The sequence below is a fragment of the Vigna umbellata genome, chromosome 7, assembly GCF_029865625.1.
Source record: "Vigna umbellata cultivar VRB3 chromosome 7, Vumbellata_1.0, whole genome shotgun sequence".
In the NCBI taxonomy this organism is placed as follows: Eukaryota; Viridiplantae; Streptophyta; class Magnoliopsida; order Fabales; family Fabaceae; genus Vigna; species Vigna umbellata.
Window position 1 is genome coordinate 5607076 of NC_142171.1, and position 14527 is coordinate 5621602.

The window sequence follows — 14527 nt, forward strand, 5'->3', positions numbered from 1 at the left end:
ACGTTAATAGGCTTAATTTTAGAAAAAAACTTTTTTGATTAAACTAAATTTCTACTATTACTTAAAAAAACATAGAATGAAGAAAAAATGGATTTTTTTTTAGTTTAAGTTTTTTATAAAAAAAATTGAAAAACAATTCGTAATTTTAGGTTTAGAGAAAATAATAAACCAAAAAATTTATTTATTTTATCTAAATTATTTTTAAAAAGTTGCAATATAAAAATATTATTTGAAATATTTTATTTATTATTTCAAAAATAACATATACTAATAATAGAAAACGCTTTGTATTATAATTTAATAGCACATGACCATATTCCTAAGCTTGCTAAATTTATTCTAAATTTTGAAAACTTCACATCATCAACAAATTAAAAATGAATTCATGTGCTTTTTTTTCTCTTATATCATAATTATTTTAAAATCATATCAATTACTATTTTTAATTGAATTAGAATGTAAAAGTTTTTATCTATATCTGCATTAAATGTATTTATTTTTACAATCAAGTGAATATTATATTTATTGTTTTCCCATTTTTCTTTATATATATATATATATATATATATATATATATATTTATTTTTAATTTTTAATTTTTAACTTTTGCTTTCTCCGTTTTCTTCTCTAGTAGTGCCCTCTAATAACCCTATTTCCTTAACACTCCCAACATAACACGTTACACAGCACGTAGGCTCTGGCCAGTTTAGTATACAAAACCCCTAATTCTTCTTCACCAACGTTGATTCACTCATCACATTCCAAATCTCATTCATTCTCTGTCTTCTCCCTAATCTCTTCGTTCGTATCGCAAATCGGTAGGCACGCCATTTTGATCTTCTTTACTCTGTCCGCATTAATCTGTTTATGTATGCATGTTTCGTTTTCTCTGTTCCATTTTTCGATTTATTTCGTTTCCTTTTGCGCTCGAGTGAAACAAAGGCGTCTACTTGGGTGTCATTGTATCACCCAACGTTGTGGGTTTTTCTCATAGTTGGTTTGTTTTGGTTGAGAATTTTGTTACGCTTAATTGACAAATTTAGTGTTGAATATTGAGTCATGGGATTGTTGTTGAATAACCGATCGTCCCTGTGCTTTTCTTTTCCGTAAATTTGGAAGAAGACTCAATAGGATAGGGTTTTTCATACTTTTTTGTGAGACGATTGTTTTAAAAAAATATGTTTTTTTATCTGATTTTATGCTTTCGCCATACAGCCACAGTTTTATATTATGTTCATTTGCAGATTCTTGACGCTCCTCGCGACTTTTGACAAAGGATGGCTTCGAGATTCTGGACCCAGGTTCTTAGCACATTCTTAATTATGTTTTGATTCATTGAGTTGTGGAAAGTATGCGATATCAAATCGTGTTTTATTTACTTAATGGCAGGGTGGAAGTGATTCCGAGGAGGAGGAGAGCGATTATGACGAGGAGGTCGAAACGGCGGTTGGTGATTCTGCCAATCAAGCAGTGACAAGCAGGTACCTGCAGGACAATGCAAGTGACAGTGATGATTCCGATGGCCAAAAACGTGTTGTCAGGTCGGCTAAAGACAAGCGTTTCGAGGAGATGGTTTCCACTGTCGACCAGATGAAGAATGCCATGAAGATCAACGACTGGGTGAGCTTGCTAGAGAATTTTGACAAGATTAACAAACAGCTTGAGAAAGTCATGCGCATCACTGAGTCGGTGAAGGTCCCCAACCTTTACATCAAGGCACTTGTGATGTTGGAAGATTTCTTGACTCAGGCTTTGGCTAATAAGGATGCCAAGAAGAAAATGAGTAGTAGCAATGCTAAAGCCTTGAATTCAATGAAGCAGAAGCTGAAGAAGAATAACAAGCAGTACGAGGAGTTGATTAATAAGTGCAGGGAGAACCCTGAGAGTGAGGAGGAGAAAGAGGAAGAGGAGAGTGAGGAAGATTATGAAAGTGATGATGAGATTATTGATCCAGAGCAGCTTCGAAAACCAGAAGCCAAATCGGATTCTGAAGCTTCTCAATATGACGATGAGAAGCCAGATGAAGGTCCTTGGGACCAAAAGCTTAGCAAGAAGGACAGACTTTTAGATAGACAGTTCATGAAAAACCCTAGTGAGATCACTTGGGACGCTGTTAACAAGAAGTTTAAAGAGGTTGTGTCTGCTAGAGGAAGGAAGGGAACTGGGAGGTTTGAACAGGTTGAGCAGCTCACTTTCCTAACAAAAGTTGCTAAGACACCTGCACAGAAGCTGGAAATTCTGTTCAGTGTGGTTTCTGCTCAGTTTGATGTTAATCCAGGTCTGAATGGATACATGCCGATAAATGTATGGAAAAAATGTGTGCAGAACATGCTGATCATTCTTGATATTTTAGTCCAGTACCCAAACATAGTGGTCGATGATTCTGTGGAACCAGATGAGAATGAAACTCAGAAAGGTACTGACTATAATGGACCAATTCGGGTTTGGGGTAACTTAGTTGCTTTCTTAGAAAGAATTGATGTTGAGTTTTTCAAGAGCTTGCAATGCATAGATCCTCATACACGTGACTATGTGGAGAGACTTAGGGATGAACCCACGTTTCTGGTTCTTGCTCAGAATGTTCAGGAATATCTTGAAAGAGTTGGAAATTTCAAAGCCGCATCTAAGGTGGCCTTGAGGAGGGTTGAGCTCATTTACTACAAACCACAGGAGGTTTATGATGCCATGAGAAAATTGACTGAGTTGACCGAAGCTGGGGAGAACGGAGGGGATGCAAGTGAGGAGTCTAAAGAATTTGAACCAAGAGTTCCAACTGCATTTGTTGCTACCCCAGAGGTTGTGGCACGAAAACCCACCTTCCCTGAGTATAACAGGACCTTGATGGATGTATTGGTATCTTTGATATACAAATATGGAGATGAGCGAACTAAAGCACGTGCAATGCTCTGTGATATATATCAGCATGCACTTCTTGATGAGTTCTCAGTTGCCCGTGATCTCCTGCTTATGAGCCATTTGCAAGATAGTGTTCAGCATTTAGACATTTCAACGCAGATACTTTTTAACAGGGCTATGTCACAGTTAGGTTTATGCGCTTTTCGGGTTGGACTGATTTCTGAAGCACATGGCTGTCTGTCTGAACTCTACTCTGGTGGAAGGGTGAAGGAGTTGCTGGCACAAGGTGTGTCACAAAGTCGTTATCACGAGAAGACTCCAGAGCAGGTATTGACCTCCTATTTTCAATTGATTGATACTGTGGAAGCTTATTAGGTGCCTGTCTTTGTTCAGAGTTCAATGCATTTGTTGTTATTACTAAGTTACTGAAGGAGTATTTGTAAGATAAGCTTATGTATACGTGTATGATTATGCTATTTTTCTTATCATGATGTTTTCAAAAATATATCTTAAAATACCTAGATCCTCCTCAGGCATTACGTGTTAAACTTAATTTGTTTAGTGAAACTATGCTTTGTTAATCGATGCATTGCAATTAATCAGAAAATTATATGAATATGTTTAACTGCTTAGATGTGCCATGTAAATTAGTACTGAAGAGGTAAACCTTTTTATATGAAAAATGACATCATGGGGAGAATTTATAGCCAAAGAACTGAAAGAAATTGAAGTAATGTAAAACTAATAATCATTTGGTCAGCATGCTGGTACTCAACTCGTCAAGAGAGGGCTGATCTGGCTTTCTTGTTTTTTTGTTGGTTCTGCAATTATCAGGTTGCTTCCTGATAGACACTAACTTTTCATCTTGTGATTGGACAACAGTATTTTAATGCATTTTAAATCAATTCTTTGTTCTAGAATTGGATAAATTACATTTTAATGTTGCTGATAACTCTTCTCATTTATCTTTCAGGAAAGGTTGGAAAGAAGACGGCAGATGCCATATCATATGCACATCAATCTTGAGCTACTGGAGGCCGTACATCTTGTATCTGCTATGCTGCTGGAAGTTCCCAACTTGGCAGCCAATGTTCATGATGCCAAACGGAAGGTCATTAGTAAAACTTTCCGACGCTTGCTTGAAGTAAGCGAGAAACAAACATTTACTGGTCCACCGGAAAATGTGAGAGACCATGTTATGGCTGCTACAAGGGTTCTTCGCAAGGGAGACTTCCAGAAGGCGTATGACATTATTGTGACTCTTGATGTATGGAAATTTGTGAAAAATCGAGACAGTGTGCTTGAAATGTTGAAGGACAAAATCAAGGAGGAGGCATTGAGGACATACCTCTTTACCTTCTCTTCGTCTTATGAATCCTTGTGCTTAGATCAGCTCACAAAATTTTTTGATCTCTCTGTTTCTCGTACTCACAGCATTGTCAGTAGGATGATGATCAATGAGGAGCTTTATGCAAGCTGGGACCAGCCAACCGAATGCATTCTTTTCCAAGATGTCGAACACTCTAGGCTGCAGGCATTGGCATTCCAGTTGACCGAGAAGTTATCTATTCTTGCGGAGAATAATGAAAAAGCAACAGAAGCAAGGATAGGTGGTAGTGGACTAGATCTGCCTCTAAGGCGGAGAGATGGCCAGGACTACGCAGCCGCCGCAGCCGGCAGTGGAACAACATCTTCAGGTGGTAGATGGCAAGACCTGTCCCTTTCTCAGCCAAGATCAGGCAGTGGGCGTACCGGGTATGGTGGTGGTGGTGGAAGACCAATGGCATTAGGCCAAGCAGCTGGGAGTGGCTATTCAAGGGGACGAGGAACAGGTGCTTCATATGGAGGTTCAGGGAGGACTGCTCAAAGGGGTTCAGGATTAAGGGGATCCCATGGCGATGTGTCTACTCGCATGGTTAGCCTCAAGGGAGCAGCTCGTGCTTGAACAAGTTTTAGATTTTCTTCGTATCAGTTTTGATAATATGACTAGGGCTCTATAGCATTCTGCTTTTCTTTTTTGTAGCATTCTATTTGGTTTTGATTTTATCTAAATTTCCATTGCATTGTTTATTATATTTTTAGCCCTTCTCAATTCAATTTTGTAATAAGGTTTTTTACAATTACTATTTTTAACATGATAGTATTAATTACCATATACATACATAATTTCATTTGTAGAGAACAGTGTTAAAAGATGTTTTCTAACTTATGGAACTATCTTATTGTCCATATTATGTAGGTGTAAAATCAATTATGGGACTATCTTATTGTCCATATTGATTAATAACAAGATTGATTATGTATTTACTTAATATTTTTTTCATCAACTTATTATCTATACTAGGTGAACATATTTTCTTTTTCATTTTACCTTTTAAATAATTACTTTTTCAAAGTAAAATATGACCTTACTAATTTTACCCATTTTACTTTTTATGTTCATTATTTTAAGTTTAACCTTTTGTTTAAACTGAATTATTTTTTAAAATTAAAATAATTTATTTTATCAAATAAAAAAACACATACACCACGTGTTTTATGTCAATATTCTTTTCAACCCATAAATTTACAATATACAAGATTTATTAAGATAGAAAAAGAAGAAATTAGGAGTTGGATTAGATAGGATTTAGGCAAATCTATTATCCAATTCATAAAAAAAATATTTGATTGGGTTGAGTGTTTTTTGTTATTACTAATTCAACTTAAAGGTCAATTAGGTTAAAATTTTGATTTTTTTTTTGTCACCATCATAACTTCTGTATCAATCTAGTTAAAAGAAAATGTGCTTTTACAAAAATTAATTTAAGATTTTAAGTTAATAAATATTTTTTAAACTAATTCAAGTAAGTAAATAAATGAAGTTATAATAAAAATAACATATTGTTCATAATACAAATATAAAAATAAGTTTTATATCATTTTACTGAATCTATCACTTAATCTATAAAAATGAAAATTATTTTAAATCTATAACAGTAAATTAGCAATCTAGACTAAATGCATAACATCAAATCTATTACTAAACATTTTCAATCTAGTTTTTTTTTTAACTTCTAGTTAATTTTCTATTCAATTTTAACTATATGTTAATTGATTTTATTAAACATCGGAAACATATTCTAGTGTTAAAATCCTTCTATATATATATATATAGATATAAAAAAAATTAGAAATGTCAAATGTAACATCCCAAAATATAGTAATCACTATAATTCAGAATTAATCACAATTAACAGCTACATTAAACAGTCTTTACACAAATAACCGCTGCGCCAAAAGAATACAGCACTTATATAAATAAACAGTACTGTTCAGTAACTTACAGCAGAGTTTACAGTGTTCAGAAATCCACCAAAATACATAAAACAGATCTGCATACAAAATTCTGCAGAATTATATACAGAACTTCCAAAACTCAGTACAGAAAACATAACCTCTACTACTAATCTAATCCTACTGCTCCGATTTTACTTCAACCTCCACAAGGTTAGCATCCTCCACCTTTTCTTCGTCCAACACTTGCTCAAGGGATACACCACCATCTGCTCACATCCACAACGGATGATCATTGCATTTTGACAACACGGATTATACATGGACAATAGACAACACAATGGAAACGCAAGGGTAAGCTTATAATATTTAATTTATACAATCAACACATACATTTATATTTAAATCCACACATACATCATGCAAGCTCATCAATTAACAATCATACAGATACTTATATAATAGACAGACTGTCCGGACTGTATGAACCGTGTAGCTACAGGCGTCCTTGCACCCGAGTGGTGTAGTAACTGGGTAACACCAAACAGCTGCCACTCGAGGTAAGTCCGTTCTTACGTCGCCCATGTTAACTTATGGACTAAGGACCTCCTGCCATTCCCACGCATGACTACCCCCTTCTACTTGAAGAGGTGTATCACGGAATATCAGGATGGACCAAGCCAGCTTAGCATGCCCACAGTCATACTTTACAAAAATCAACAATCAATCATATTAGAGACGTTCCTCCTTGGAACGCTCATCATAATTCATTTCCAATAATTCATTCCACATATAATTCACCATATTAAACAGTTCACTGAATCCATATTTCCATTCTGTATTCCACTCTCTTAATTTCACGAAAGTTCATCATTTAATAAATAGAAATTTACATGTTACAGTACTCTGCATCCTTGTTTCTGAACAAGAGAAAAGAACCAAGGAACTCACCTAATACTCTTTAAAATTTATAATTTGAAAATACTGATCTTTAAAAGACATGAATGATACTTAGAAAGATTTTGAATGTAACGAGTCCAGGTAGAATCCAAAGGATAACACCAGTAAGACATTGTTTAGATAAACAGTCAATATAATTTGATTTCAGAAAACAGCACTGCCAGAAAAACGAACGTTAATTAGCAATTTGGACGAACGCCAGTTACGTTCGCTCAGAGTTCAATGGTAAGGACGAGCGTTCAATTATAAAACCGAACCCTGCTTTGAACGAACGCCAGGTAAATGACCGAGCACAATCAGAACGAACGCTGGTAAAACCCAAGCGTTATCTAGGACGAACGTTTCGATATAAGACCGAACGTCAACTTGGACGAACGTTCAATATAAGGACGAACGCTCTCTTAGAATGCACGTTCGACATAAGGTCGAACAACAATAAGAACGAACGCTCAATCATGAGGACGAGCGTCAATAAGGACGGACGCTCGACTTAAGGCCGAACGTCACTTTTTTATAAAGTTTTAAATACTTAGCTGTACTGAGCAGATCGAAAGCTCATTCACCCAATTGGGGGACGCTCGTTCTTGAGCAGAATTCATTCCAAATGAATGAATTCCAATCTAAGTCATGCTAACCAAACACCGAACGGTCTAAGACCGTCCAGTGACGAACGTCCTTTTAGCAACAGAGAATGATCAGAAATTCAGATTTTTCACACTTAGTAGAATTTTTCCCAGATTTCAATTTTTCTAACTTTATACTTTCATTTCAGATTTAATTCACTTCCAACATGTTATCATACAGTTTTCAACATCTAATTCATTCCAAGTATCCAATAACCATACTCAGTTCATGCATCATCAATTCAACATGTAATCAAATCAAATCCAACATCAAATATCATTCATCCAAGCCGTATCAGTTCATGACAGACCCATCCAAACTAGAATTCATATCAGATATCATAAACCATTCTTAACAGCTCAACCTCATAATTTTCATACATTCCAAACCAACATGCAGATCAATCACATTATCAGAAAACCAGATTTCATAACTGTGGTCATTTACACAGCTCGAACATCATACATTTAATACATGCACATCAGATCATAACACATACAGTATAAATTAAAATTATAGGCTTCCCTTACCTGTTACTGCAGTGAAATTCCAATTGTTTAAGGTTTATCTTGATCACTCACAGTTCTCTACCCAAATGAATTCACTCCACGACTTTCACTAAATCTAAAATACCAAAATAACATAAAGATCAAACCTATAACTCATTCATGCAACCAGAATTTTGATTAGCATGAACTCAATGGACAATTATGCAGAATGAGAACTTACCAGTTCAGTTCTCAATTCTGTTCGAATCAAGTTGATGTTCACGGTGCAGTGACAGTGTTTACAGTATCTGAAACAGAATTTGAGGAGATGATGAATGAGTAATTTTAGAGAGAAGATGAGAGTTCTCAGAAACTCAGATTTTTATCCTTGCATGCAACTGATACAGTGTTCCTAGAAATTTTAAGATTAGATTGTGGTTTGGAGCTTACCAGTTACAGAATCAAAAGAGGTTCGGATCAAAATGGAGCTTGCTGGCCCGTGAATGTTCCTATGGTTTCAGAAAACGGATTGGAGTTGAAGGAAGTGAGTAATGGTAGAGAGAAGATAAAGGTTCTTAGTGAGAAGTTGGAGAAGATGAAAGGTTTGGTTTTCTGAGGAAGACGAAGTGTGAGTGTGAGTGAAAGAGTTTTCTCAAAACTCAGAATTTTGAGTGGATTCCACATCAAACAAGAGAGCGTTTCATAGTCTGCCACTTGCACACCAAACCCTGCTTGGAATTCTCTCCCGTGACACTTGGCGTGTGTGCATGCACAGATTGGTGCGTTTTTAATGCACTGAGTGTGTGTGACGTGGTGCAGTTTCCAGAGAATGGTGGAGCTTGATTTCAGTGCATTGCAGGAAGAGATTTAGCAGATTTGAAGTAGGATTAAATCAACTCAGAATTATAGTGCACTAATCTGGTTTAACACAGAATTATCATTGTTTAATTATATAGGGTCTTACATTCTCCCTAACTACAAAAATTTTCGTCCTCGAAAATTTATAAATTACAAGCAAATAAGTGTGGATATAATTCCTTCATTGCACTCTCTACTTCCCACGTTGAATCTCCAGTCTTAGCATCCCACACCACCTTCACTAGACGAAGGTCTTTTCCTTTATGCAGTTTGGTGCGTTCATCTTCAATGCGGACTGGTTGCAGCTCCAATGTTCTGTCTTGACGCAGTTGGATGTTTTCCAGCTCCAAGATATGAGAAGGATTAGATATGTATTTCCTAAGCTGAGACACATGGAAAACTGGATGTAGATTTGATAATTGAGGAGGCAACGCAAGTTCATAGGCTACTGGTCCAATCTTCTTCAATATTTGATACGGCCCTATGAACTTGGGAGACAACTTCTTTGGACGTAATACTCTTCCCACTCCAGTGATTGGATTCAGTCTCAAAAACACATGATCACCTGCAGCGAACTCCAGTGGTCTCCTTCTCCTATCCGCATAGGATTTCTGTCTGCTCAAGGACGTTTTCAGTCTCTCCTGGATCAACTTCACTTTATCAGTAGTTTGCTGGATGAGCTCAGGTCCAGTTAGCACGTTCTCTCCATCCTGAAACCAGCAAAGTGGCGTTCTGCACTTCCTCCCATAGAGAGCTTCAAACGGCGCCATCCCAATGCTAGCTTGAAAGCTGTTGTTATATGTGAATTCCACAAGAGGCAGCACCTCATCCCATGCGCCTAAGTGATCTAGGACGCACGTCCTCAGTAGGTCTTCTAGCGTCTGGATTGTACGTTCAGATTGGCCATCCGTTTGAGGATGATATGCTGAACTCATCTGCAGCTTGCTCCCCAACTCGGCTTGTAATGATTGCCAAAAACGAGATGTGAATCTCGTGTCTCGGTCAGAAACTATGCTTGAAGGCACTCCATGTAGACGAACAATCTCATTAATATACAACTTGGCCAAATTGGTCATGGACATCTTCAGATTCACTGCCAAGAAGTGTGCGCTCTTTGTCAACCTATCCACAATCACCCAAATTGAGTCATGGTTCCTAACTGTCCGTGGTAGATGGGTCACAAAATCCATGGAAATGCTGTCCCACTTCCATTCAGGAATTTCCAGTGGTTGAAGCAGACCTCCTGGACGTTGGTGTTCAGTCTTGGCACGTTGGCAAGTCAAGCAAGATGCTACAAATCGTGCAACATCACTCTTCATTCCAGGCCACCAGAACGAACGCCTAAGATCTTGGTACATCTTAGTCATACCGGGATGTATGCTAAGACGGCTATGATGTGCTTCCTCCAGTATAATCCGCTTCAGCTCTCCATCATTGGGAATGCACGTTCTACCAAGGTAACGTAACATACCATCCGTTCCAGCATTAAATTCTTTAGCCTTGTCTGTACCAAGTGCATCAAAGATTTTCACCAAGTTTTCATCTTCACGTTGCTTCGTCCATATACGATCAAACACATTGCTTGATATCCTAAGGTTGCAGCACTTGATGCTGTTCGGTTCTAACTCATACTGCAACCTTAGATCTCTGAAACTCTCCACTAAGTGCAGCTCCTTCACCATCATTAACGAGACATGCACTGCCTTCCTGCTTAATGCGTCTGCCACTACGTTTGCTTTACCAGGATGATAAAGCAACTCAAAATCATAATCTTTTAGGAATTCCAGCCAACGCCTCTGCCTCATGTTCAACTCCTTCTGGTCAAATAAATATTGAGGCTCTTGTGATCACTGAAGACTTGGAAAGTGGATCCGTATAGATAATGCCTCCAAATCTTCAATGCAAACACAACTGCTGCCAGCTCCAAATCATGCGTTGGATAATTCTTCTCATGTATCTTCAATTGCCGAGAAGCATACGCCACTGCCTTCTTCTCTTGCATGAGAACGCACCCCAAACCTTGGTGAGATGCATCACAGTAAACTTCAAACGGTTTGGCAGTGTCCGGAATCACTAAAACTGGAGCGCTTGTCAACTTATTCTTCAGCTCTTGGAAGCGTTCTTCACACAAATCCGTCCAAGCAAAAGGGTGATCTTTCCTCGTAAGCTGCGTCAACGGTGCTACTATCTTGGAAAACCCTTCAATGAAACGCCTATAGTAGCCCGCAAGACCAACAAAACTCCTCACTTCCGTGATTGAACGAGGACTTTTCCATTCCAACACTGCACGCACCTTAGCTGGATCCACTGAAATACCTCCAGCCGAGACCACATGTCCCAAAAACTGCACCTCCTTCATCCAGAATTCACACTTGGACAGTTTGGCATAACATCCCAAAATATAGTAATCACTATAATTCAGAATTAATCACAATTAACAGCAACATTAAACAGTCTTTACACAAATAACCGCTGCGCCAAAAGAATACAGCACTTATATAAATAAACAGTACTGTTCAGTAACTTACAGCAGAGTTTACAGTGTTCAGAAATCCACCAAAATACATAAAACAGATCTGCATACAAAATTCTGCAGAATTATATACAGAACTTCCAAAACTCAGTACAGAAAACATAACCTCTACTACTAATCTAATCCTACTGCTCCGATTTTACTTCAACCTCCACAAGGTTAGCATCCTCCACCTTTTCTTCGTCCAACACTTGCTCAAGGGATACACCACCATCTGCTCACATCCACAACGGATGATCATTGCATTTTGACAACACGGATTATACATGGACAATAGACAACACAATGGAAACGCAAGGGTAAGCTTATAATATTTAATTTATACAATCAACACATACATTTATATTTAAATCCACACATACATCATGCAAGCTCATCAATTAACAATCATACAGATACTTATATAATAGACAGACTGTCCGGACTGTATGAACCGTGTAGCTACAGGCGTCCTTGCACCCGAGTGGTGTAGTAACTGGGTAACACCAAACAGCTGCCACTCGAGGTAAGTCCGTTCTTACGTCGCCCATGTTAACTTATGGACTAAGGACCTCCTGCCATTCCCACGCATGACTACCCCCTTCTACTTGAAGAGGTGTATCACGGAATATCAGGATGGACCAAGCCAGCTTAGCATGCCCACAGTCATACTTTACAAAAATCAACAATCAATCATATTAGAGACGTTCCTCCTTGGAACGCTCATCATAATTCATTTCCAATAATTCATTCCACATATAATTCACCATATTAAACAGTTCACTGAATCCATATTTCCATTCTGTATTCCACTCTCTTAATTTCACGAAAGTTCATCATTTAATAAATAGAAATTTACATGTTACAGTACTCTGCATCCTTGTTTCTGAACAAGAGAAAAGAACCAAGGAACTCACCTAATACTCTTTAAAATTTATAATTTGAAAATACTGATCTTTAAAAGACATGAATGATACTTAGAAAGATTTTGAATGTAACGAGTCCAGGTAGAATCCAAAGGATAACACCAGTAAGACATTGTTTAGATAAACAGTCAATATAATTTGATTTCAGAAAACAGCACTGCCAGAAAAACGAACGTTAATTAGCAATTTGGACGAACGCCAGTTACGTTCGCTCAGAGTTCAATGGTAAGGACGAGCGTTCAATTATAAAACCGAACCCTGCTTTGAACGAACGCCAGGTAAATGACCGAGCACAATCAGAACGAACGCTGGTAAAACCCAAGCGTTATCTAGGACGAACGTTTCGATATAAGACCGAACGTCAACTTGGACGAACGTTCAATATAAGGACGAACGCTCTCTTAGAATGCACGTTCGACATAAGGTCGAACAACAATAAGAACGAACGCTCAATCATGAGGACGAGCGTCAATAAGGACGGACGCTCGACTTAAGGCCGAACGTCACTTTTTATAAAGTTTTAAATACTTAGCTGTACTGAGCAGATCGAAAGCTCATTCACCCAATTGGGGGACGCTCGTTCTTGAGCAGAATTCATTCCAAATGAATGAATTCCAATCTAAGTCATGCTAACCAAACACCGAACGGTCTAAGACCGTCCAGTGACGAACGTCCTTTTAGCAACAGAGAATGATCAGAAATTCAGATTTTTCACACTTAGTAGAATTTTTCCCAGATTTCAATTTTTCTAACTTTATACTTTCATTTCAGATTTAATTCACTTCCAACATGTTATCATACAGTTTTCAACATCTAATTCATTCCAAGTATCCAATAACCATACTCAGTTCATGCATCATCAATTCAACATGTAATCAAATCAAATCCAACATCAAATATCATTCATCCAAGCCGTATCAGTTCATGACAGACCCATCCAAACTAGAATTCATATCAGATATCATAAACCATTCTTAACAGCTCAACCTCATAATTTTCATACATTCCAAACCAACATGCAGATCAATCACATTATCAGAAAACCAGATTTCATAACTGTGGTCATTTACACAGCTCGAACATCATACATTTAATACATGCACATCAGATCATAACACATACAGTATAAATTAAAATTATAGGCTTCCCTTACCTGTTACTGCAGTGAAATTCCAATTGTTTAAGGTTTATCTTGATCACTCACAGTTCTCTACCCAAATGAATTCACTCCACGACTTTCACTAAATCTAAAATACCAAAATAACATAAAGATCAAACCTATAACTCATTCATGCAACCAGAATTTTGATTAGCATGAACTCAATGGACAATTATGCAGAATGAGAACTTACCAGTTCAGTTCTCAATTCTGTTCGAATCAAGTTGATGTTCACGGTGCAGTGACAGTGTTTACAGTATCTGAAACAGAATTTGAGGAGATGATGAATGAGTAATTTTAGAGAGAAGATGAGAGTTCTCAGAAACTCAGATTTTTATCCTTGCATGCAACTGATACAGTGTTCCTAGAAATTTTAAGATTAGATTGTGGTTTGGAGCTTACCAGTTACAGAATCAAAAGAGGTTCGGATCAAAATGGAGCTTGCTGGCCCGTGAATGTTCCTATGGTTTCAGAAAACGGATTGGAGTTGAAGGAAGTGAGTAATGGTAGAGAGAAGATAAAGGTTCTTAGTGAGAAGTTGGAGAAGATGAAAGGTTTGGTTTTCTGAGGAAGACGAAGTGTGAGTGTGAGTGAAAGAGTTTTCTCAAAACTCAGAATTTTGAGTGGATTCCACATCAAACAAGAGAGCGTTTCATAGTCTGCCACTTGCACACCAAACCCTGCTTGGAATTCTCTCCCGTGACACTTGGCGTGTGTGCATGCACAGATTGGTGCGTTTTTAATGCACTGAGTGTGTGTGACGTGGTGCAGTTTCCAGAGAATGGTGGAGCTTGATTTCAGTGCATTGCAGGAAGAGATTTAGCAGATTTGAAGTAGGATTAAATCAACTCAGAATTATAGTGCACTA

General features: G+C 37.5%; 1 protein-coding gene across 1 annotated transcript; it reads left to right on the forward strand.

Moving 5' to 3' along the window:
- Window positions 1–659: 659 nt before the first annotated feature.
- LOC124828517 (eukaryotic translation initiation factor 3 subunit C-like) lies at window positions 660–4929 on the forward strand. The gene is made up of 4 exons (XM_047301829.2): window positions 660–818; window positions 1245–1301; window positions 1390–3183; window positions 3830–4929. The coding sequence occupies exons 2-4, from the start codon at window positions 1278–1280 to the stop codon at window positions 4799–4801; spliced, it is 2790 nt and encodes a 929-aa protein (XP_047157785.1). The 5' UTR covers window positions 660–818; window positions 1245–1277; the 3' UTR covers window positions 4802–4929.
- The last annotated feature ends 9598 nt before the right edge of the window (window positions 4930–14527 follow it).